Raw genomic sequence first — 24,638 nt, 5'->3', positions numbered from 1 at the left:
GTATTTTCAACCTCATTAGGGTTCTGTAAAGACTAAACAAGATATTTGCTATAAAGCCCCATGCATATAACGAGGCTAAGCATTCTTGAGTTGTTCAATTAATTTTTATCTATTTAACAACTATATATATGGTACTTAATATGGACCACAAACTATTCCAAGCGATTGACAAATAACTCACTTAATCCTTACAAGAACCTAGTGAGATAGGCTTTATTATCATTCCATCTTACAGATTTGAAAACTGAAGCATGCATACATGCACACACACGAAAACTGAAGCACCGCGAGGTTAAGTGACTTGCCCAAAGTCACAGAGCTAGCTAGTGGCAGAGCCAAAACTGAAACTCAGGCTCTCTTCTCTCCTGCTTCTTCCTGTCTTTCTCCTTCCAGCCCATGGTTTTAGAAGTTGAAGCAAGTTAGAGAAAACTTATATAAGAACAAGACACCCCCCCCCCCCAATCACCAATCTCTGTCCTCCTTGACGTCAGCAGGTCTCAGGGCACAGATTGGGTTCAGGCTCCGTGCTGCTAGCCACTGCTTTAAGCTGCCCCCTGCAAAAGGTGATGTTGTTTTTATTACCCTCCCTTGAGATTAACCCCCTGCAGCAACACTCCCCTCCAGCCTCCAGCCTCCAGCCCCAATATGGAGCCAGAGATGTCCAGGCTTTGCTCTCACACTCACCTCAGATGCCTGCGATGGGCTCCATTAAACCAAGTGAGGAGCAAAGCTGCATGAAGTGTAAGGAACTGGCCACAGCCTCTGAGGAGCCTCAATGGTAGAAACCCTCCTCAGCAGCTCTCCTCCCTTGGGAACTCCCAGTCTCTGCTCGCACACCTCCAGTGATGGGGAGCTCACTGCCTATGCTGGCAGCCTGGGCAGGCCACGGTTGGCCAGCTCTGACTGGTGTTTCCTCGAGCTGAGATGAAATCTCTCCGTGTAATTTCCTCCCATTAGCCTTGTCTCTGCCCTCGGGCCGTGCAGGCCAGCCGGCTCCCTCCAGCCTGTAGACATCTGGAGATGGCCATCTTTTGGCAGGAGGAGCCTCCACTGGAGCTGAATGCTTGGCAGCCTCGGGCTGGCCTCAGAAGGCAGGGTTCTTGGTGCCTACCCCACCCTGGGCCTCACTTTCCCACGACTGGCAGGACTGTAGGGTTGAGGGACAGCCCCTTCTAAGGGTCTAGTCCTGAGCACAGAGCTGCTGGCTGGGAACAATAATAATTAATGACATTGGACACCACTTAGCAAGGACCTACTCTTCACTAGATCCTGTGCTAAGTACTCTGCAAGCAAGAACTCATCCCATCTTCCTGGCTCTTTGAGTCAAGTATTATTATTGCCCCCACGGAATAGATGAGCAAACAAGGGCTCTAAGAGGGAGGTAACTGGCTCAAGTTTCCAACCACAATGAGTAGGCAGAGGATCCCCAGTTTACACACAGGCTATGAGCCTCAAGCCCAGCTCTTGACTACCAGACAACAAAGAGATAGCATTGGAGAAACAGGAGGCTCACTCCCCAAAGATAGAGACCGAACAGCTCAGGAGAAGTTGAAAGACTCCAATTCTAAAGGCGATGGGAATTTGAAAGGGAGAGAGATCCCTGTGGACAGGAGCAGGTGGGAAAGTCTCCCGAATGAGGGAGAGACCAGAAACGAGCCCTGAAAAATGAAACACCCAGCCCCTTTGGAATTCCCAAAGAACAAACGAGTGGGAATAGCCGCCTCCTCCCCTCTGTGCCCCCAGCTTGAGGAACCAAGTTGGGTTGGACCTTCCCACAACAGTTCCACCTCATGGGCAGCAGGCATTTATTAAACACCACAGTGTGCTTGGTCCATGTGAGCACTCAGCAAGGACCCAGATGAAGGGTTTACAATCCCAAGAAGCTGAAAACCCAGTAGGGCAGGAATGAAGCCCGGTTAGAGTGTGATGACCAGTTTGGGACTCCACTACGGCTAATTTCTTCCATATCGGGGACACAAATTGGAGTCTGTTTTGGATAAGGAGTGTTCTTCCCTGCCTTTTGAAGCCAGGATACCAGCATTCCCCAACAGACTTCCAAAGGAGGGGGGCACCTGGGCGGCTCAGTTGGTTAAGGGTTGCACTCTTGATCTCAGCTCTGGTCATGATCTCACAGTTCGTGGACTCTCATGGATCTCACGTCGGCCTCTGTGGTGACAGCTTGGAGCCTACTTGGGATTCTCTCTCTCCCTCTGTTTCTCTGCCCCTCTCCCCGCTCTCAAAATAAATTTAAAAACTTAAAATATATATAGATAATAAAAATTTTTTGTTTACTTATTTTTGAGACAGAGAGAGACAGAGCATGAGTGGGGGAGGGGCACAGAGACAGGGAGATACAGAGTCCGAAACAGGCTCTAGGCTCTGAGCTGTCAGCACAGAGCCCAATGTGGGGCTCGAACCCACAAACTGTGAGATTTGACCTGAGCCAAAGTCAGATGCTTAACCGACTGAACCACCCAGGCGCCCCTTAAAATATATATATTTTTAAAAAGCCTTCCAGAAGAATTATGGTCTTTGGAAAATTATACATGAAAAAATAGTATAAAAATAGTATAGTTTTATGGTTAAATCAGTTTGGGAGACCCTTGGCTAAAAGAGGCTAGGCAGGACATTGCTGGAGCAGGGCTTCTCAGAGTCTTTACCGGCTGTATACACTGGGACTGGCAGTGACTGCAGGGTCTGGCACAGGCTCTCCTCAAGTCCTCCATGCCCACTATGGCGCATCGGTCTTTCTAGCAACACCCCAGGGGCTAAGAATAAAGGGGGCACTCTCCAAGTGGAAGATGGTGGATTATGGTCCTAGGAGTCTGTTCTAGGAGAGGGGACAACCAAGGAGAGCCAGTGTCTGGGGAGGGGCTGGAGTGGAATTGTCCCAGGTGGTGGGGATGGGGGGACTGTAGGACCTGGGACATGAAGCTGTACTATTCTGGGTAATGCTCAATAGATGGCCAAACTCTCCCCCAGGATCCTGGTTCACCTAAGCTCCAGAGACCTCATGGGGCTAAAGTCATCATAACCCAGGGTATGGCTACTGCCTTGCCGTATCAAAGCTATGTCCTGGGTTTTGTTTTGTTTTGTTTTTTTAAAGTAGGTTCTACACGGGGCGCCTGGGTGGCTTGGTCGGTTAAGCATCCGACTTTCACTTAGGTCATGATCTCGCGGTTCGTGGGTTCGAGCCCCGCGTCGGGCTCTGTGCTGACTACCAGCTCAGAGCCTGGAGCCTATTTCAGAGTCTGTGTCTCCCTCTCTCTCTGACCCTCCCCTGCTCACGCTGCTCTCTCTCTCTCTCCTAGAAATAAATAAAAATATTTAAAAAAAAAAAAAAAAGTAGGTTCTACACCCATCATGGGACTTGAATTCACAACCCTCGGATCAAGAGTCACATGCTCCACCAACTGAACCAGCCAGATGCCCTAGCCCTGTTCTCTTTAATTCTACTTGCCTCCCAGCTTGACCTTCCTCCTCCAGGAAGCCCTCCCTGACTGCCAGGTTGTGTGGCAAGACATATACACAACAGCCCTATTTCTGAACCTCTGGCTCCTAGAAACTCTCTCTGGCTTTAAATCTCCCACAAGAATTCCTTGAAGGCAAGTAACTCAGCTTAGTACCTCCTCTCCAGATTTTAAGTGATCATTGCTGTGATTGAGCCAACCATCCACCCATCCATCTATCCAGTCCAAAAGTTTCCAAGCACTGTAATTGGCGAGCTCTGTAACAGGCCCTAGGAATAAGCAGCAAAGCCCTTACAACCCTGTCTCAAAACCAGATATCCAATGGTATTTTCCTAGTAAGGCATTCCTATGTCTGGGGCTGTTCCTACAGTGCAGGCACAAGTTAATATGGACACATTCTTCTGTGAAACTGCAGGCAACTCCCCCGCGGACACTGGGCCTCAGTGTCCCCTACTTCCTGTTGCATTGGTGAGGCTGCTTGTCTTGCCTCATTGCTGTGGGCTCTTCACTGCATCTCTGACACTAGGTAAGGGTACTGAGCCCAGAGAAGGCAGAGGACTTATCTGAGTTCACCCAGCAGGTCAGGGGGTGGTACAGGGACCAGGACACAGACCTCCCACTACCAAGCTCTTTGGAGACCCATTCACTCTGATGGCACAGAGCCTGGCATACGACAGCCACTCCTGGCTTGCCTCTGCTGCTGACACATCGGCGCCTCTGAGTCCAGACCCCTTCCTGTAGAAACTCAGGATGATTTATTCCTCCTGGTGAGCGAGTACCGGCCCCACTAGCTGGGAACAGTGGCCGGCACACTGCGGGGCATTCGCCTGCGGAAACTGTCATAACAAGCCCTCTAAAGCTGAGGGGCAGCTGTCTGTAACCTCACCACCACCCCTCAAGCCGATTTCACCCAACTACCCTGGGGTGTCATCAGGAATAGCTAACATCCAGGTTTACCATTAAATTTTTTTCATTAAATTTTTATTTTAAGAGCAGTTCTCGGGGCGCCTGGGTGGCTTAGTTGGTTAAGCGTCCGACTTTCGCTTGGGTCATGATCTCGCGGTTCACAGGTTCGAGCCCCGCGTCGGGCTCTGTGCTGACTGCCAGCTCAGAGCCTGGAGCCTGTTTCAGTCTGTGACTCCTCCTCTCTCTGACCCTCCCCTGCTCACGCTGTCTCTCTCTGTCTCTCTCTCTCTCTCCTAGAAATAAAAAAAATAAAAAAAAATAAAAAAAAAGAGCAGTTCTCGGTTATTGCATAAAGTCTAGGGATTAAGGAAGATTATAAAGAAGGAAAAAATGACCCCAAACCTTTCTTGCTTCATTTTATTTTATTTTTTAAATGATTTTTATTTTATTTTTTAAGATTTACTTATTTAAGTAATCCCTACACCCAATGTGTGGCTTGAACTCAAGACCCCAAGATTAAGAGTCACGTGCTCTACCAACTAAGCCAGCCGGTGCCCCCTTGCTTCATTTTCTTTTCTTTTTCTTTCTTTCTTTCTTTTTTTAAGATTTTATTTTTACGTAATCTCTGCACCCAACATGGGGCTCGAACTTACAACCCTGAGATCCAAAGTTGCAGGCTCTACCAACTGAGTCAGCAAAGTACCCCTTTTCCCTTGCTTCATTTTAAATTTCTTTCTTTTTGTTTTTTATTTTATTTTTTATTTTATTTTATTTTATTCTTTTTATTTTTGAGAGAGAGGGAGAGACAGGGTGAGCAGGAGAGGGTCAGAGAGAGAGAGGGAGACACAGAATCCAAAGCAGGCTCCAGGCTCTGAGCTGTCAGCACAGAGCCGGAGGAGGGGCTCAAACCCACCAACTGTGAGATCATGACCTGAGCCACCCCGGCGCCCTTGCTTCATTTTAAAGGCAACTGCCTGGTATCTGACCCAGAGCTGACACATCACAGAATTGTGTGTTTTTGCCATTCTTCAGGCCACAGCCACCTACCTGCGAACACACACACAGAGACACACACACAGACACAAACATACAGTGAAACTACACAGTTTCCAGAGAGCAAACTGTGTTTCTAGTAACAAACCACAGTCTGCCTCTAGGACGTGTGGCCACGCTGTGCCCTGAGAGAGGAGGCTTGCACGGGAAGTGTTCCTGCCCAGAGCCGGCAGCCAGGCCTCTGGGCTGCAGTAGGCAAGCTCCAGCAGGATGCCAGGCTGCCGGCAGGCAGGAAGGCGTGCTGCTCCGCTGCTGCTCCGAACCTCTCCCCGTTGTAATTTACCAAACCCATCTGGGGCTCCTTTGAGTTGTTTTCTGGAAATGCCACATTTCAAGGGTCTCCCCGTTAGAAAAGGTCAGAGAGTTCACACAGGCCTTTCATGTTAAGGAACTTGAAAGAAAAGGAAAGGAAAAGTACATTTTTAGCCTTAACTGTGATGAGGTGGGCCCAGGCCATGAGAACACTTAGATGACTTACATGACGTTACATGAAGAGCCAATTAGCCTAACAACTTCCGAAAACTGTCTAGCTCAAAAGCACCCATTTATTAGGGCGCTTGGAATGTGCCAGGCCTTGTACTCAGCTCTTTCCTAGGGTGCGGAAATCATCTCAATCTCACTCAGTGCGAGATGTGATTCTCATTTTACCCAGGAGGAAGCTGAGGCTCAGAGGTCAGTGATTTGTCCGGAATCCCCCAGCTAGTAAAGGGAAGGGCAGGGAAACTCAGATAGGTCTGCCTAAATCCTAAACTGGAGCTCTCTCGCTCAGACCCTTAACCCTTGTGAGCTCTGACTTTGTCCTGTATCCAGCCTCTGAGGACAGCAAGCGTCCACCTGGTTTGTTTGCATGAAGATGAAGCCTCATGATATCTTCAGCTCTGACCCAAACTTCATGAGTCCAGAAGACTCTGGGGCCTTCCTGCAGAAGACTCTGGCCCTCATCCTGAAACTCCCTGGTCACAGCCAGAGGAGCAGCCACAGCAGATCTCACCCACCATTCTGTGGAAGAAGCCCACAGCCACTGTGTCTGTATGGGATGTGAGTCAGTGCCCAGAACAGGTAGCCTAGGGTGGGCCCAGAGGAGAGATGGTACACACTAGGTCTGACTCAAGGGAGACACTCGGCCCTCCCACCTAACAAAGGGCATGAGCCATCCTATACAGACCAAGCAGGGAGTTTCCTGAGTCCTCCTGATGGTCCCTCCACGCACCATGAACAACCAGGAAAGCCAGGACTCTATTGGTAACAGTTCATTCATCAGCATTTGTTTGCAGAAACCACGGAGCAGATAAGAATCCCTCCCCCCCCACCCCCCGCCCTGGGACTTTAGAGGTCATGATGGAACACTAGAGCATGGTAGTTAGAGTTTGGGCTCACGAGTCAGGCTGTCGAGGTTTGGAATTCTGATACTCTCACTTCCAAGCTGTGACATCCTAGGTGACTTATTCAAGCTCTCTGAGCTTTGGTTTCCTTGTTCATGAATGGGGATAATAGCCCCTATGTCATAGGATTGGTATGATGATTAAATGAGATAATGTGTGTGAAGCTCTTGACCTGATGCCTGGCACACAGCAATCACACAGTAATATGAAGTCATTGTGCAGGTGATAATGACGACGATGATGATGTAATCAGTGCTGACCAGACAAGGGGTTGCTGCAGGGTCACACTTGCCTCCTGCCTTTTGTGGACAAGCTGGAGCTCCTTGAACTCCCTACCTCTCCAAACCCTAAAGAGCTTTCCAGGTCCAGATGAAGTCTGCCTCCTCCAGGAAGCCCACCTGACCACTCCAGCCACATTGATTTCACCATATCTGAGCTCCCTTTGCCCACGGTCTATGTAGATATATCAACAACAAACTTGGCTCTAATAACTTCTCAGCTTCTCAAGCAGACAGTGACTCCTAGAGAATAGGACCCCCTTCACTGTCTCTCCTCTCTCCACAACTTGAGTTCAGGATTAGGTACACAGTAGATTCTTCCTAGCAGGCATTCAAGCTAATTTTGGTGTGGCTGTAGATGTCTGATACTCAGCTGGTTTGTCCCTGTCTTACTTTCCCCTCCTCACTTCCCTATGCTCCCTGCTCACTTGCCTTCTCCCCTGGTTCCACCCCGCAGGGCAAGAGGTTAAAGTCATGACCTTGTACAGTAGTGGTTCCCAGACTTTGGGATTTCACAGCCCTAAAAAATATCCAAAGAGATTTGGGGTGGGACCGTGGCTAGAACAGCCAAGTTTTTCTTTTGCCAAATAAGAACATTTTAAAAAATCAATTTTCACCATTATTTTAGCAAAGAAAAGCTGTTTTTGCACCAATAAAGCAGAAAATCCATAATCTCTGATTAAAAGCTAATACTTTAAGCTGAAAAAATTCAGCCTTATTGAGAAAAACAAACCGCCTCACTGTTGCCCTGACTTCTCTCCTTTCTCCTTGGACTGGAGAAAACAACCCCACTGTCCTGTGTTCACTCATGAGTCTGGGGACCTTTGTCCTGGAGAAGGCGCCTGCTAAGCTGGGGTCACCCTCAAACGCAAGAAGAGCCCCCAAAGCCTTAGATCCATCTTCCCATAAAACTTTCCCAAAGGAGGCTCATCCCAAGCCAGATCCTATAACCTCGGAGGCTGAAGTAGGGGAGGGCATGTGCCCCTCCTCCTGTACCCTTTCCCCTCCCTACTGGGGTGACTTGCTGGAGCCTCCTCCCAGCCCCCACCGCCCAATGGGGACAAAGTGAGACAGAGCAGCAAGCTCACATCCCGAAAAGGAGACTGGGGGAACATAATGGGCAGGATCTTCTCCACATCTCCATCGCCAAACTGAGCACTAGTAACCCCCACCTCCCAGCCCCCGGAAGGGAGGAAAAGTGGGCACTCCAGCCGTGAGGTAGGAGGCCGAGCCGCCCCGCTGAGCGGGCGCAGATAGGATCTGAACGCTGAAAAGGACGGCTCTGGCTCTTTGATCCGCAGCCAGCCAGGCCGGGCCTGGACCCGGAGGGGCGGGGCGGCCCTCTTCCGGCCCGGCTTTGCGCTGCTGCCAGGGGTCCTGTGGGGCTCTGAGCGGCAGAGGCGTCCAAGACACCCTCCCTCCCAAATACTCTCTCCCCCTGTGCCCTCGGGAGAGGTGGGAAAGTCTACAGTGAATCCAGCTCAGAAACCTGCTGGGGGGTGAGGTTCACTGCACTGCGATCCTAGAGGACCCATGTCTTAACTAGATGCCGTGGCCGAGCCAAGGCCAAGAGTCTTTTGGAGGCCCGCGTGGACATGACCCCGGGTGCCTTGGGTGATGGAAGCTGGCACACGTTCCCGCGTTCTTCTGGCTCTAATAGAGCCTGCCGCTTGGATCTTGCGAGAGTCCGCCAGTGTCATGCTCGGAGTCCGTTGGCTCCTTGGAAATGCGATGCGACTTCCCGTGTTGAGTTGCTTAGGACGACCCGCCCCTCGTCGGAATCCCGCGGCCCACGTGGCTGCCCAATGCCTCGCATCCCTGCGCCGCAGGTTCTAGGCAAGGAACTGAGTTTGGCAGGGGGGGGGGGGGAGGCGGTGAAAGATCGGCACCGGGTTTGGAGGGTTTGGAGGATCCTTCCTCCTCATCCTCTTGGCTGTTTCGCGCCTCGGAGATGCCACATGGCTGAGAAACGTCACGGGGTGTGATGCATTAGCTCCGCATGCAACAGACGCTGAGTAAATGTGTGATGGGCATGTGCTTGTGTTCGCGCTGTATGTGGGCTGCCTAGAAGGAAGTCCCAGATCGGTTTAGGGTTGCAGAATAGGGCAGAGAATGAGACTTTGAGGAACCCTAACCCTGCCAGCTGGGGTTGGAGCACGGCCTCGAACAGCCTTCCATCTCTAGGAAGTCCCCGTTTCAAGCCCTTGACGTACTGGCCGACGCAATTCACACTTTGGCTTGCGTTCTAGGTCACCCCCAGGGCCTAGGTGGAGAAACCTGGGTGCAGAACAGGGAAACCCATATTGTAGGTGAGGAAGTAGGGTCAAGAGTCTCGTTCAGAGTCCTCGCATTTCAGAAGGGTGATGCTTTTCATTGTCGGACGCCTCAGAGTCACGCCCGCGAGAGCGAGCCCTTTAAGATTGTGCGCGCCGGTCGAGTCCCGACCTCTCCGAGGCGAGGAGGAGCGGGGCGGAGCGATCGGGCCCCGCCCACCACCGGGCCCGCCCCCGGCGCTCCCGCCCCGCCCCCCGCACTCGGCCGGCGGCGCCTTTGATGTTCGGACCCGCCAGCTCCCGGAGCCGCTCAGCCTGGCGCCCGCGCCCCGCGCCCGCAGCCCGCCCAGGCGGAGTCAGCCCGCGCTCCGCCCGCCGCGCTTCGGGCTCGGAGGTCCGGACTCCAGGCTCGCCGCCTGCCGGGCAGGCTCCGCGCCCCGCACTCCCGCGCCCCGCGTCCCCGCGGGTGGAGCGCACCATGCCGCAGCTGGACTCGGGCGGGGGCGGCGCGAGCGGGGGCGACGACCTCGGCGCGCCTGACGAGCTGCTGGCCTTCCAGGACGAGGGCGAGGAGCAGGACGACAAGAGCCGCGACAGCGCCGCGGGCCCCGAGCGCGACCTGGCCGAGCTCAAGTCGTCGCTGGTCAATGAGTCCGAAGGCGCAGCGGGCGGCGCGGGGGTCCCGGGGACCGGTCCCGGGGCCCACGGCGAGGCGGAGGTCGGGGCGGAGGTGAGCGCCGGCCCGTGCCCTGCGCCTCTAGCTCTCCCGCCGCCCCCCGCGCCCCGCTGGCCCCGCCCTCCCCGGCCCCTGGGGTACCCGTCCCTCAGACCCCTCCTGCCCCAGGCCGAGAGCCCCCTGCCCCTCACGGCCCCTGTGGATCTCCCCGCAGGCTCTCGGGAGGGAACACACTTCGCAGAGACTTTTCCCCGACAAACTTCCAGAGTCTCTGGAAGACGGTGAGTTACAGCCTGGCCTCCCTCCACCCGCTAAGGCCCGGGTGGGAAAGGGGAGGGCCACCGGGGACTGGAGGGTGGAGGGGGGTGCCCGCCTCACGGCAACTAAAGGAGGCGGCAAAACCGGTGGGGGGGGAGTGGGGGGCGGGTTTCCCGGGCGCCGCCGGGCTCGAGTCACTTCCGGTGCCCTGACCTTTATAGGAGTAAACAGACCCCCGCCATCTCCGCCTCCCCTCCTGCCCAGGTGACTGACTAATCCCCAGTCTTGAGGAGAAAACGTTGGCCCAGGTTCCTTGGCCGGAGGGGCGGGCTGGGGGTCAAGTAGGGGCCGCCGAGGGGAGGCCTGGACTCGGGGTCCTTCGTCGGAACTCGGTACCGAGGCACCCCTTCTTCAGTCCCAAACTTGAACGGGACGCCTCGGCAATTGTTTCTCTGGAGAGCCGACCCCTCTGGCCGGGCGGGCGCTTCTCACCCAGCTGTGGTTTTTCCAGGCCTGAAGGCCCCGGAGTGCGCCAGCGGCATGTACAAAGACACCGTCTACTCCGCCTTCAATCTGCTCATGCACTACCCACCCCCCTCGGGAGCAGGGCAGCACCCCCAGCCGCAGCCCCCGCTGGTAAGTGGCCCCGGCAGCCCGCAGGCCTCTTGCCTGCTACCTCCTCGACCAGGTACGTGAGGCAGGGGCAACAAGTGACTTTTGCCTAGAACAAAATAGATAAGTGAGAACTCTGTTCTGGTGTTTTTTCCCATATACATCCCGTGGGATCAGAGGCAGGAGTAGCTGAAGGAAGAAGAGACCGCCCAGGCAGCCCCTTCCCTCCAGCTGTTGGCTTTTGTTCTCCCAGCTTGCTCACAAGCAGGTGCAGGCTCCGTCCTGATGCTTGGTAATGCCAGGGTAGAGTCTTCCGAGAAGTTTTGAGCTGACACCATCCCCTCCCCTCCTGAGGTGCTGGTGTTGGTAGTGTGGTCTGAGCTGTGAGCTTTGCAGTTAAGCCTTCTCCCTGAGCCTGAGCACGGAGCCTGGGTGTTAGGAGGAATGGGCAGAAATGCTGGGGTGCTTCAGAGCTCCTGGCTCTGCAGGAGAAACAGGCTGTATTCACTCTGTCCTTACTGGCATGGATGCACCCTTGCCAGAGAAAGACCACGAATGCAGTGGGTAGAAAGTGGGTTTTTATGAGGCTGGTTTGCTCTCCCGTGCACCAGGAAGGGCTTGCAGAGGTGTTTCAAATCAGTGGTGTGGATAAGGGACCTGGTGAATGATTTTGCTAATTAAATATAAGTTCAGTGCTTTGAAAGACTCCCATGATCATTACAAACCATGCTTTTCTGCCTCATTGGTACCAATGACCGAAAGGGTGAAGAGCCTATTCTGAGTGCATTGGAGCAGTGCAGCTGCACTTAGAAAAAAAAAGAGATTAGAGTTTCAGACTGTCCTCAGCTGGCCCAAGTCAGAGGTGAGACTAGAGCTCCTTAAGTACACGAAATGTTTGGGGGACTCAGGGCTGCAAGAGGAGGCCCAGTGCAGGAGGGGCCAGCAGGCAGCAGGCTCACACGGCAAGTGGGGCTCACCCCGAGGGAGCATGGTGACTGCCAGGCGGTGACTGCCAGGCAGTTTCAGATCACAGGTGAGGAGATTTGGTTCTAAAAGCTGTTTTCGTGCCGAGGCCAGTGGGAGGTGAGAAGATAGATTGCCTCTTCTCTCCAGAAACGCGGAATGGAAAACCTGGTAAACTCTTGACTCTAGAAATGAGCTCCTTGGCCTCCCCATTTTCTCAAACGCAGGAGTGTGTTGGTCTAATGGTCTTTCTGCTGTAGGGTGGCTCCGTCTGTGAGGTGTTTGCTTCCTTCAAGGCTGTGGGGGAGGCGGTTGCCCTTTGACCTCGCCACCTCATGCAACACCTCTCCCCAGAGACCTCCACCCTGCACCAGCAGACGCTTAACATAGATGCTTTCAGGGTCTCCTACGAGTAAACCCTTAGATTTTGGGGCTGACTTGACATAACGCAGCACTGCAAACCGGTAGGGGAGTTGCTTGGACAGGGCACTATGGTCACTGTGACAACCATGCCTAGACTAAAGGCCTCCTAAGACCAAGAACTGTCCGAGGAGGGCAGGCTCTCTTCCAGCCTCTTGTGATTCCACAGTGCTGCAGGGAGGCAGCGGGGTTTCTGCGTTCCTTTCATGGCCTGGGCAAGGGTGGGAGGGCCCCCTTCTCTGTAACAGTGTGGTGATAGGACCATTTGGTGTCCTTTAGCTCACACTGGTCAGAGTGTAGGCGGACGGATGGCCACCTCCAGCAGTCAGGATTAGGGGTGGGGGCTGAGGGCAGGCACACCACTCTTCCCTTGGCCTGTGTCATTTTTTTCTTCCCCCACTTCGGCATCTTTCTCAAGCCATAGTGGATGCTTTTCTGTGTGTCACAGCCTCTGCTGTAGAGGTAAGTCCCTTTGTTCTCGCTACCCAGCCTCAGCCTCCCACTGCCTGCCTTCTGGGCACACAGGAGGAAGAAGGCAAGGTCTGGAGTTGGCTTTCTGTGTGCTGGCATCTGCTGTGTCATGGGGCTGGGAATAAGGACAGAGGCGTGGGCCTAGGCTAGGGTGATACTGGGTGAGGAAGAGGTACATGAATACAAGCGAACCTTTTTAAAGCAAACCTGATAGTTAAGAAATGAATAACAAATAGAAGTAGTTGTTGGTGTTACCCAAAAAGTTGTTGGGCATTTAAATTATGGTTGGTTTTTAAAAGCAAAATCGATGTTTTGGGAACAGGTTTATCAGAAAAGATACTCTTACAGTGGGTCAGGAGTCCATTGTAGGGGCCCTGAGGAAAACCTGCCTTGGGAGGTTTCTTCGGAAGCTCTGCTTTCCTGAGCCCTTCCTCGGGGCACAGATGTCACGGAGCCCAGCCCCTGTGCCTTAGACCTAGGCCCCCTGTCCCCTTTGCCACTCTGAGGGAATCTAAGTGGTCAGCACTTGTGCTGAAGAGCTTTTAAGGCCAGTTGCTTAACGTCCCCAGACAGTGGGGAAAGCCCATGCCAGGGCCCTCTTGTGCACACGTGTGGGTGGCTACCATGTGGCTACCGTGTTGACTGCCTCAAAGGACATAGACTCAAACCTTGCTAGGAGCGATGGACCAGATGACCGCCTCACAGCCAACTGCCAGGGGGCAGAGGGAGATCTTTTACTTGAAAAGATGCTTCTTTTTGATACGTGGCTTCTTGTGAATTCTGTTTTGGAAAAGGAGAATTGGTCACAGTCTATTTCATGGCTGATGTTTGTCAAGCATCTAATGTAGGCTTGTAGACAGTTCCTGGCCTAGACCAGTAGCCACGGCTTGTTTTTGTTTTGTTGGCTTTGTTTTCCTCTGAGATTGGGAGGGGTGAGGGAGAAGGTCAACTGGGCCTGACTTTGAAGGAATTCTGGGATGAGTAAGACCTTGCTCCCTAGGGAAACCTCGATTCTTGGACGTGCGTGACTGCCAGTCTGGTGCGAATCCTCTTCTCAGAAAGAATGTGAAGCTCCCTTGCTCTTGTGGCCCCTCCACTTAGAGTCTTTGGTCTGGAAGGTTGCTGAGCCTTTGGCCATTTAGATGAAGTGTCTAGAATAGGCAGATGTATAGACATGCAACACAGATGAGCAGTTGCTAGGGACCAAGGGAGGAGGGCAATGCGGAGTGACTGCCAATGGCTATAAGGTTTCTTTTTGGGGTAATGAATGTGTTCTGGAATTAGATAGTGGTGCAAATTATACAACCTTGTGAACATGCTAAAAGCCACTGAACTGTATACTTTGAAATTCTGAATTTTATGATGTGCAAATTAGATCTCAATTGGAAAAAAAAATGGCTGAGCGTTTTGGCTCTTCCCTGAGCTCCACGGCAGTCCTGGTGTCTGTGCATGCCCCAAGCCAGGGGTCAGGCATCAGTTCCAATGTGGGGGAGCCCAGCTGAGGCAGTGGACTCTTGCTTGGGCTCCTGGCCATGGAGCTCCCATTTCCCGGCACCAAGGTCTGGGGTTAGGTGAGGGCTGTGCTCATGAGCCCTGGGGGGGGAGTAGGAGGTGCAAGTATGAGCAAGACTTGAGCAGGGGAAGGAAGTGCTGCTGACACAAGACCACTACGTCCAGGGCAGCTCTCGAGATACACCCACCCAGCCCTCCATAGCCTCAGACAGAGGGAGCCGGTGGGCCTTTCTGGGGAAGGTTGGTCGTGGTTGATCACCAGCCGTGGTTGGAGTGAAGCCTGTTAGGAGGAGTCTGGTACCAGGCTGGGCACCAGACGGATCACACCTAGCCTCTCTATCTCTGGGAGTGGCCTAGTTAAGTAGAAGAGACTGTTGAATAGACTGGAAACAGACCCTGGTTGGAGGAGTGCTGTCACAAAAGCCCCTACTGGGGCATCCTGGGTGGAGCCGGCCCCCACGTGGGCGGTGGGCTGTGGAGAAGGGTCCATCTAGCAGCTTCCTGAAAGTGCAGATGAGGACAGAGTACCTGGGCTCCCTTCCAAGCATGCCACATCTCTCACTTTTCTGCCTCAGGTGCCACCGAAAGCCCAGGCTGTCACCATCATTCACCCAGAAGGCACTGATGGCTGCCTCTGGCCTCCCTCTGCCTCAACCTTGGCCCCCACCTGAACCCATGTCCTCACCCTCAGTCCAAGTTCCACAGAGCAGCCGAGCTTCCATCAGGTCTCATTTCTTGCCTGATGAGACCCTGCAGTGGCTTCCCACTGTTCTGGAGTAAAGTCCAAACCTCTCACCACACCCTGAATGCCTGGGTGGCCAGCTCCTGCTGACAGCCCCTCCTCATCATCGCCATACTCTGTCTCCCTAAATAGCTTTAGTGTCCCAGTCTGTTTTATACCCGTCAGGTTCTTTCCCCCCTCAGGACCTTTGTACTTAATTCCTCAGCTTGGAACTCTCTTCCCCAGCTCTCTCTCATGTAGCTGCCACCTTCTCATGCTTCATTCAGGGCTTAATTCAAATATCACTTTCCCAGAGAGACCTCCTGTGAACATCTAAGTGGGACCCTCCATCATTCCCCCCCAGGCATCAGCTGCCTGGCCCACCTTGGTAGCTCTTCAGGCCATGGTGGTTGGCACTGCTTTATGATGTACTCCCTATACTTAGACCAAAGGCAGCCCATCTGCCAAAAGTATCTCTCAACCTTAGTTTTCTCATTTGCACAATGGGAGTGGCGAGCCCTCTTCCCAGAGCTGGAGTGTAGACTGGAGGCCATCAGTTCCAGGAAGTGCCCAGCGTGTCCTGGGCTCAAGGGGTGGGAGTTTGGCAGTAACCCGTCCCTTCTCCCTGCTCTCCTGGCTCCTCTGGGGCTAGTGGTGGCTCACTGGTAGGCCCTGCATAGACTCCCATCTGGAGGGCTGTATCTCTACTTTGGACCCCAACATCTGGGGATCTGAACCCTGGGGCCTGCTCTGGGGCAGGGACTTAGGTATACAGGCCCATTTCTTGCTGCCCTACCTCATCTAGGGATTCTTGAGCGGGAAAGTACTGTTCTTGGAGCCAGGATGGGAGCTATCACTACTCACTCCATCCTGAGATTCTCTCCTGCTCCCCCCAGAGAGTTACCTGAAAGAGGTCCCCCTTCTCCAGCCATGTAGAAGCGCTTTATGGAAGATGTCTGGGGCTTAAGCTATTTGGTAAGAAAAATAGGGAAAAGACCCATTTGGTTAGGCCGTGCTCATACCTTTTCTCACACGGCTAGCTCTGCATTCACCCCCTCGTGTCTTGCCCCAGTGTTTCCCTTTCCCCTGGTCTGGGAGTGCATGTTTGCAGGCCCCCAGACTGTGCCCACATACAGCATCTTTATTTGTTATCCCTCATGTAGCTTCTAGTTTGCTCACAGCTTGCCTTCATTACAGTGGGAATGATGACGTGTACAAATCACTTCTTATTTTTTGATTATTTTCCTGGAACAGTACACTTCAAGAGAGTTATGGGGTCAAAAAGCAGGAGGAATCGGGGGTGCCTGGCTGGCTCAGCCCGTAGAGCATGCAACTCTTGATCCTGGGGCTGTGAGTTCAAGACCCTCACTGGGGGTAGCGATTACATTAAAAAATAAAATCTTAAAAAAAAAAAAAAAGGGTAGGAAGAATCATAGCATTTTGCTTCCCTGTGGCCCCAGTTTGCTGCGGGTTCCTTGTAGGGCCTAAGTGTGCAAACTCTAGCATGGAGTTTGTTCTCTGTTGTTCGTTTAATAGGTTTGGTTCGTGGTAGGCATTGGGACTTAAGAGTTATTGTGACTTGCATTCCTTCCTGACTTGGAAGGCTGTGTGGTATTGGCTGTGGTATTTGGAAAATCTGCAGCCCTCAAGGTGTGACTACCTTCAGGGCACCTTCCAGGGCCAGGAAAGCAGCACCAAGGACGCTCATGGTGAAGGCTCCCGCCCCACTCTATCCCCAGGAGTTGCAGTTAGAGAGGACTGCCAGCCCACTCCTCTAGCTCAGTGAGGCATAGAGGCTGACACAACCCTAGGTGACCAACCTAGGCCCGGGTCACCGAGACCCAGGTATCCTTCACCCAATCGCACCAAGGTTTCTTTCACCAGGCCAGTTTCCATAGCTGACAGATGGGGATGTTCCCCCAGCTCTGCCTGCCCCCCAGGTGCCCCTAGATAGGTGAGGGAGGGCTTGGTGGTGGCTTCCCCGAGACTAGCAGCCCCTGGCCTCTTGGTCTCACAAGACCACACCCCACCCTTTGCCCCTGCAGGAAAGGAGGTTTAGCCGAGCTCTGAGAAGGGGCTGCAGGGGCCCTGGTCTCCAGTCAAATGACTGCTGAGGTCAGGCTGGAGTAGGGTGGTACAGCTGCGTGGAGGGGCAGGGGGGTGCCACCACCGCCCTGTGAGCCTCCGCAGGCAGCTGTGATCCTGAAGCCATAGTCATACTCTCTCACGCCTTGTGACTGGCTGCTTCCTGCTGCTGTGTACAAATGAGACTCTGGTGGAGGAAACAGGTGTTTTATCAGGTCACAGGGCTCCCCCTTCCCCAACAGTATAGTGCACAGATCTTTGGGTCATTACCCTCCTTCTACTGGTGGGGACAGGAAGGCCAGGTCAGGGAAGGGACCTATCCAAGTCCCCTTAGAGGCATGGAGAAGGAGGGCATTGTCTGGACGATATACCCTCGAACACCATCTCTGCCACTCCTTGGCTGAGAGGCCCAAAGTAAGTTACTTAACCGCTGCGAGCCTCAGTTTCCCAATCTAGAAACGAGGAGAATGAGGGTTCTGACCTCCTTAGGTTCCTGGGGCATGGAAGGAGGCGCTGGATGTGGGGTCCCTGGTATGTGGCAGGTGCTGTGAGTGCAGGCACTGGGCTGAACAGCTCTTGCAGAGGGTGCTGTGCCGGGTAGGGGGAGTGTTCCTGGAGCTGAGGGGGGACTCGGCCCCATGCCTGCTTTTCCTCAGCTGAGCATCCGGCTCCCCTGCGGCAGTGCAGAGCACAGCTATCCAGCCTGTCTGGACTCAGGGCCTCAGTTGCCCGGTGACAGAGTGCTTGCCGTATCTAGAAGCCTGGTTCCGGGCTCCTCCTGGCATTTCTGGGCCCCTGCATGCTTGGCCTTGGCTTAGCACAGAGGGGCAGCAGTCTCTCCCTTCCCCTTGAGGAAGAGATACCCTCTTGAGGGTTCACAGCTGGCTTTGAGGTTTTGACCAGGTTGGATGAAGTGCAGTAAGGAGGGAGAGGCCAGTGGGGGGCAGCCCGGAAGGCTTCTTGAGAGGGCAGGGTTGCAGCTGGCGGGAAGCTGCACAGGTAAAGTGAGAGAACGCTCTGCAGGGCAGGGGCAGTTTGAGCAGAGAAGAGCAGAAATCAGTGTGTTCTTGGTCATTGGAAGGGTAGCGCAAAGCCCAAGGCCCATGAGGACTACAAGGTGAGGCTGGAGAACAGCCAGCAGGGAGGGCCCAGCATGTGACCTTGATATGCAGGCAGCACTGGTCCCAGAGCCTAGGAGTGGCTGGTAGGCACATGCGGTGTGTTGGCAGAGCAAAGAGCCAGGTGGTGACCATTGGCAGCTGGTCTGAGTTGGGCATGGAGGGAAAGGCAGGCAGAGGCAGCAGCTGGTGCAGGGTGGATGCGGGAGGCCCAGGGCTGATAGGCAGAGTGCAGGCAAGGCCAAGGGAGGGGGTGGGCTTTGGGCAAGGGAGACCTAGTATGTTGGCACATGCAAGGCAAGAGAGACTCAGAGATGGAAGTTTCCATTTTCATGTTATTTCATTTGACTGTCAGTCTCTAGGGTCATGGTTCCAGGGTCTTGGCTTCTGGTTTACTGGGAAGAACTGAACCCCAGAGGTCAGGTCCCTCAGCACATTGGTGATTTAACCACGGTGTAGAGGAGAGCGCCTCTTATCAACATTGTCTTTAGCAAGACTCTGAGGCCCCAGCAGTCTAGGGAGGATCTCTGAGAATCCAGGGCGTTGTTAGCTTCTTCCTTCAGGCAGTTTGGTGCCTCACTTGACAGATCCATGATGCCAGGGGTTTGGTCTTGGCACCACCTCCCTCCCTTTAAAAGATGTGGCCCACACCAGCCTTGGCATACACAAAGTCTCCAAGGTGCGGCCCGGGTGGGTTTGTCCTGGTCATAGGGTTTGGCTCCTTCTGGTCCTGCTAGAATCTTGGGCTCCCCTTGGTGCAGTCCCCTCGTATGTGAGGGACGGTCCCACAGAGGCCGACTGCCTGGGCTTTGCCCAGTACACATGGCTTTAGAGCCTTGAGGAAGATGGGTACCACGGCCAATCCACAGCCAGAGCTCCCTGCAGAGCAGAGGAAGCAGACAGACATTCTGCCAAGTAAGCTTGCCCTACCCCTCACCTCTCCCATTTAAACAACCAGTTGTTTCTCGGTCCAGAGACAGGAAAGTTGTCTGGGCCCCACACTGTCGTCTTCTCAGTGACTAGTGTGTGGCTGAGGCGTGGACAGGCAGGACGTGGCCTGCCCCAAGAACAGTGGGCTCTGGGGGTTTGCATAGTTAAGCTGCCCCAGCCCACCATATCCAGGCTGGCCCAGGTGGGGCTGGCTGGTCCTCCCTCCCTGAAAGCCCAGGTAGCCCATGAGGGCACGGAGCTGTGATGGGCAGAGAAGCCAGAAGGCAGGCCCAACTTCTCCCCTTGCTGTGTGATCTGGAGCAAATCTCTTAATCTCTCTAGGTCTCAGTTTCTTTGTCTAAGTCAGGAGTGGGGATCCCTGGCCGTGAAGGATTGCTGATGTCCAGATAAGTGACAGCTGGAGACACCTGCGGCTCAGGTGGGCCTCAGGTGGGGCTTGCTGGGCATTGCCAGGGCTGCTCCAGGGCCAGCCTCCCCATCAGGCAAGAAAGATGGGAGGGAGAGAGGGACAGGTGACAGGAGTCCAGGCTTAGGGCGTTCTGACTAACTCTGACCTGGCTCTGGTGGCAGAGGCCCAGCCTCCGATTCTGCTGGGCCGCCATCTGAAACGCATTACCGATGCTTTGTAAACTCTACATCATTTGGCCACATGAAAGCCTAGGATCTAAAAATAGCCACTCCCAGAGGACGCCCCGCATTGGTGGGGCTCAGCTGACCTCTGCACGCACACCCACCACCAGGCTGTCTTCCTTGCCAGGGAGCCCCGACTGGCAGGGCCACACCCACCCAGCCTCCCAGTGTGGGCAGCCACCGCCTGGGGCCACTTTATCTGGGCAAAGATCTCATCCAGCTGGTCAAAGCTTCAGGCCCCAAGGCTTTACCCGGGGCAGAATGTCTGGAGGAGCCAAGAGGGAGGCAGCTGAGGGTGTGTCGGTGGACCCAGGACCCCTTTCCCAGCCCTGTGCATGCCTGGAATGGCTGTGGGAGGCTCACTTGGAAGCCAGTAGAACCATCTTACAGATGAGGACACTGGGCAGCCTGCACAGGGAGCCTGAGAAGGCGGACTTGGCCAGTGTCAGGTGGTGGACAGGAGGGCTGCTGGCTGATATGCTGGCGTCAGAAGGTCAGGAGCCTGCCCAGGTCCCTGTAGTGTCTGTGGAGAGCCGGCCGCAGCAGGAAGGCAGGTTGGCTGTGGATCTCCAGGCTGCCATGGTTGACTCTTTGCCCTGCTTTCTGTGGGTTCCCTCTCCCTATGGTCTCTATGACCAACTGCAAACCACTCTTTTCCCTAAAAATAAACATGCTTATGGGATTGGGGGAAGCTTTGTAGCTATCAAAGGAAATAATAGGGTGTTTAAGAAAATTACATTGCGTTTTAAATAACCAGCATGAAAGTCATTAAGTTTGAAGTTTCATTCAAATCAGATGGTTCTGTGGCTGGCCCAGTGGCCAAGCAGGCAGAGGGTGGGTGGGCCCTCAGGGACACAGAGAGGCAGCCTGTGAAGAGACTTGTGCCAGCAGCAGTGAGGTCTCTGTTGGGTACAGCCTGGGTCCAGGCAGGGCGGCTACTTCGTGTGTGCCAGGCTGCGGCAGCCACCCCACAGCGTGCTGGCCGGCTTTGAGCAGTGTGGGGGTGGGAGCCGCCCAGCTGTGGTGGGCAGCCCCATGGGTGGGGCTTGGGGGGGACCGTAGTCCACAGGGTGTAGGGACAGACGACAGTGGGATTGCTGAGCCCACGAGGGCTGACGGCCATGTTGAGGTGGGTTTTCAGGGATGGTGGTTGGGATCCGAAAGGGATGGGAAAGATGTACTGGGCCAGGCCTATATCTGCCCTCTTCGCTGCTGGGATCTCAGTGCCCCGCACAGAATGTGACACAGAGTAGGTGCTCAGTAAACAGTTGTTGGAAGAATAACAACATCAACAATTATGTTTGTGTCGAGAACTTTCCAAGTGCCAGGCCTGTGCCTGGGGCTCTTAATCCCAGTATCAAGGTCCTCAGAAGAAGCTGAGACTGCTCTCATTTTACAGATGGGGGACCTGAGGCTTAGAGAGGTAAGAACATGTTAGTGCCTGGCAGGGTCAGGGCTTGGACTTAGGCCTATTTTACGTCAAAACCCATGCTCCCCATTGCTCTGCTCCTTTGCCCTCGAATATGTGGCGATGGGGGCGCTGCCGGTCCCCACGCTGAGTGGAACTCCCACTCCTGTTGGGTTCAGGAGCTGAATCCAGCTGGATTCTCTGGCCCCAAGGACAGACTTGGCCCTCAGTGCCCCTCCTGGGTGTGACCTCGCAGCTGTGGGCCCGGGTCAGGGATGGATACTGTCCTCCCTGGATGTCTGACAAGTCAGGGCTTTTAGGACCAAAAGGGTTGTGTTGTTTGGTTGGAAGCAGGAGCCCAGGGCTTCCAGAATAAACATCGCCCTGGAAAGTGTTTCCCCATAACGTTTAAGATGGGTCAGGTTTGATGCCTGACAAAAGGATGCACGATGAAACTTAAGAACTGTCTGTTGGTGGACCCCTTGCTCTAATGTTGGTCCTGGCTTAGGTTGGAGCTCACTGTTGGGTCTGTCTGGATCAGGTGCCCTCCTCTCTGTCATGTGGGGTTGGGCTAGTGAGGGTCCTAGGCCCTGAGTCACTGGGAATGGGTTGACTGAGGAAGCTGAGGTGTCCCTGGGGGTGTGTTGTCACTGTTGTCACTGTGTCACCTCCCACCGCACCGTGGGCAAGCCCTGGTGGGGCATTTTGAGAGCAATTTTTTCTTGTTATCGCTGCCCGCTTTTGCCTCCAGCCCCCTGGCTCTGGTCAGTGAAGGCCCATCAGGAGCTCAGCAGTCTGGCCTCCTGGCGATCAGGCAGGAGTCCAAAGGAAATCAAGAGCCGTGGCCCCAGCCTGGCGCAAGGTCTGGCTTTCCTGAAAAGCCTTGGTCTGTTTTGTCTTTTATTTCATTCCTCATTAATTTAATCCCAACCTCAACCCTGTGAGATATGAACGTTATATAGCTGGGGAGACGTGCACCTTAGAAGTGCTGGTGGAATGATTTGATCCCAGGCATCTCTGTTTCCTGCCCTTACCTCCATGCTCCCTTGCCTCTTAGACAACACACCTGTCTACTGCTTTTTGGGGGAAAAAAAAAAAGGGGGGTTTTCTAGCTCCAACTGGGTCCCCTTGGCTGCCCCATACCCGCCCTCCCCACTCCTCACCCTCTAGGAATTTTGTATTTCCCCTTCTCCCATGTATTTTTATTCTGTTACACCCAGGTGGGTATCTGTAAGAATGTTTGGTGTGGTTTTTGGAACCCCCTAACTCAGTCTCATTAGGGGGTTCTGCCTTCAGAGCGCCGCGGTGGCTGGCGGAGCAGCCCTGCCCCTCCCTGTCCGTACCCCAGGCCTGTAGGGCTTGGGTGTGAGCACCGAAGCCTGCAGCAGCTCCTTTCCGCACCGTGCCTTGTGTCCCTTTGGAGAAACTGCTGGATTTGGTTCAGACAGAGCCCCATGGGTCTTAACTGGCAGTAGCTGCAAAGGTTAGACCCAAATGACCTTCCTGACCATGGCCCCAGGGCAGGACTGTCCTCTTGGGGCTGGTACAGACAGCCGGTATAGACCAGAGACCCCATCTTGTCTTTGTTCCTCAGAGGCCTGTTTGAATTAATCAGGGTCAGAAATGCAGGGCTGAGGCTGCAGACAAGATTAAGTCGTCCCCCCCGCCCTGGAGGTACCATCAGCCTCCGCCTTCCTGGGCTCTGCCTGGGCTCCCCTGCTCTCCCTCCTGGGCAGCAGCAGGGCCTGGTGAGTGCCACCTCAGTTGCCAGCAGCTGTCCTTACCCACCCCGCTTCTCACATGTGGAGGGGTGAGCACAGGCCAGACCCTGTGAGAGAGATGACCTCTCACGTTTCCTTTAGTTATTGATGACTGAGAAACTGAGTCAGCTCCTGTGCGGACAGGGTGAAGGCATCTTTCACACAAGGATAAGTGGAGGTCACAGCTGTACTGCTAGTCACTTTGTGCCAAGGAAGGTTCTTGGCAGGGTGTTACTGGCAAAGTCAGAGATCCCAGGTCCCTGGTGGGCTGGAGGTCTTTGTGCAGAGACTCAGAGTGGGGGAAGGGGGACCCAGGGACCACTGGGTTCACGTGTGTGGTCTCCATGCTGGCACACTACCCTTGGTCTGTGAGACCCGTCGCAGAGTGGTGAAGATCTCTGGCCAGGAACCCTAAAGGGCTGGATTCCAATCCAGATCTGTCGCTACTTGCCATGAGGCCTTGGGTCAGTCGTGTAACCTCTCTGGGGCTTCCCTTTCCCCATCTGCAAGGTCTGCACATGTCCTCAAGTGACCAGGGAAGACTGGTTGGACTGTGGTGGGGCAGTACAACTCTGCAGTGCACCGGGCATACAGCAGGCTGTTCCTAGTGAGGGCTACCATCTCTTGAATCCGCATCTCTGCCGTTTGCTTCCTGTCTGTCCTACACAGCCCGTTGGGTTTGCTCCCATGGGAAAAACATCCCCGAACTTCTCTAGTGCCCTTTCTGCGGAGCCTTGCTTTCCCTACTGCCTGAGCTCTGAGGTGGTCTGGCTTGCCTTGTCCTGTAAAGAGCTGGGCCCCGAGCTGGCTGAGAGACCGCCTGGGCTGGCAGGGCCGAGAGGGCAGGGATGCCCAGCCCTGCGGCTGCTGCAGAGTCCCACACACGGTGTGTTGGTAGCATCAACTAGCAGCTCAGCTGCAGCAGCTCCCGGAAGCTTATATTTTCCTCTAAAAACATCCTGTCCTGAGGGGCGTTCACCTCAAAGAGGAGGATGGAAAATGCAAGTAAACGAATGCATAGAAACCACTGGAGGCTGTGGGCCAGGCCACTCAGCTCAGCGAGGCTCAGCTAGCTCTGAGGGTGCCTTGGGGCCAGGCTGAGTCTAGAGCAGGCCTGTGGTTTGCCAAGGCCTCATGCAGGGACTCCGGTCCTCACCTCTGCTGTGGCAGGGCCCTGTTATCTGATGTTGAGGCCAGGCGACTGGTAGACTGGCCCCACGCACCTGGCAGGGCTCTGTGCAACCATGGCAACATACTGTGCCGGCAGGTGGGACCAAAGCCTCCTGGTCCGTGAGGGTATGGCCCAGCCACCCCCCAGGCCTCCGGCTCAGCTGACCAAACGGCCACGGCTCCGTGCTCTGCGGCGGGCGGCGGGCACAAGGTGTCCGGCACGCTGTGGGCGGGGAGCTTGCGGGCCGTCCTCTGGAGAGCACCATGTCCTGGGCAGTAGGGCCCAGAGCGGGGGCCGGGTATAAAACAGCACGAGCCCTGCTGGCATATATCTGCAGAGGTAGGGTCTGCAGGAATTCACAAATCGGGGCTCGCTTCATATGTAGGCCAGTCTACCTTGGAAAGTCTCAGGGGGGCTTGCTGTCTTCGTGGACACTCCCCTTCTAGGTCCCAGGCCTTGAGGGAGCTTCTCACTCAGCAGCTGGCCGGACTCCTTGGCACTTAAGCAACCACTGGTGCTG

The 24,638-nt window shown here is 54.4% G+C and overlaps 1 protein-coding gene across 9 annotated transcripts in view; it reads left to right on the top strand.

The window, feature by feature from the left end:
- Positions 1-9,667: 9,667 nt before the first annotated feature.
- The window catches only part of TCF7 (transcription factor 7), a 32,522-nt gene continuing 17,551 nt past the window's right edge, over positions 9,668-24,638 (top strand). For 8 of the 9 annotated variants that reach the window (XM_039242260.1, XM_039242261.1, XM_039242259.1 and 5 more), the window contains exons 1-3: positions 9,668-10,092; positions 10,253-10,319; positions 10,808-10,932. In XM_039242260.1, coding sequence (XP_039098191.1) covers positions 9,841-10,092; positions 10,253-10,319; positions 10,808-10,932 — 444 coding nt within the window. In that variant the 5' untranslated portion in view covers positions 9,668-9,840. Of the gene's footprint in view, positions 10,093-10,252; positions 10,320-10,547; positions 10,605-10,807; positions 10,933-24,638 lie in introns of those variants that run through there. The other variant, XM_039242262.1, reaches the window with a different exon arrangement.

Source organism: Hyaena hyaena, unplaced genomic scaffold, assembly GCF_003009895.1.
Source record: "Hyaena hyaena isolate Hyena2069 unplaced genomic scaffold, ASM300989v1 scaffold_214, whole genome shotgun sequence".
In the NCBI taxonomy this organism is placed as follows: domain Eukaryota; kingdom Metazoa; phylum Chordata; class Mammalia; order Carnivora; family Hyaenidae; genus Hyaena; species Hyaena hyaena.
Note: the sequence above shows the minus strand (reverse complement) of the source record. Positions and strands in the feature narration are given on the sequence as shown.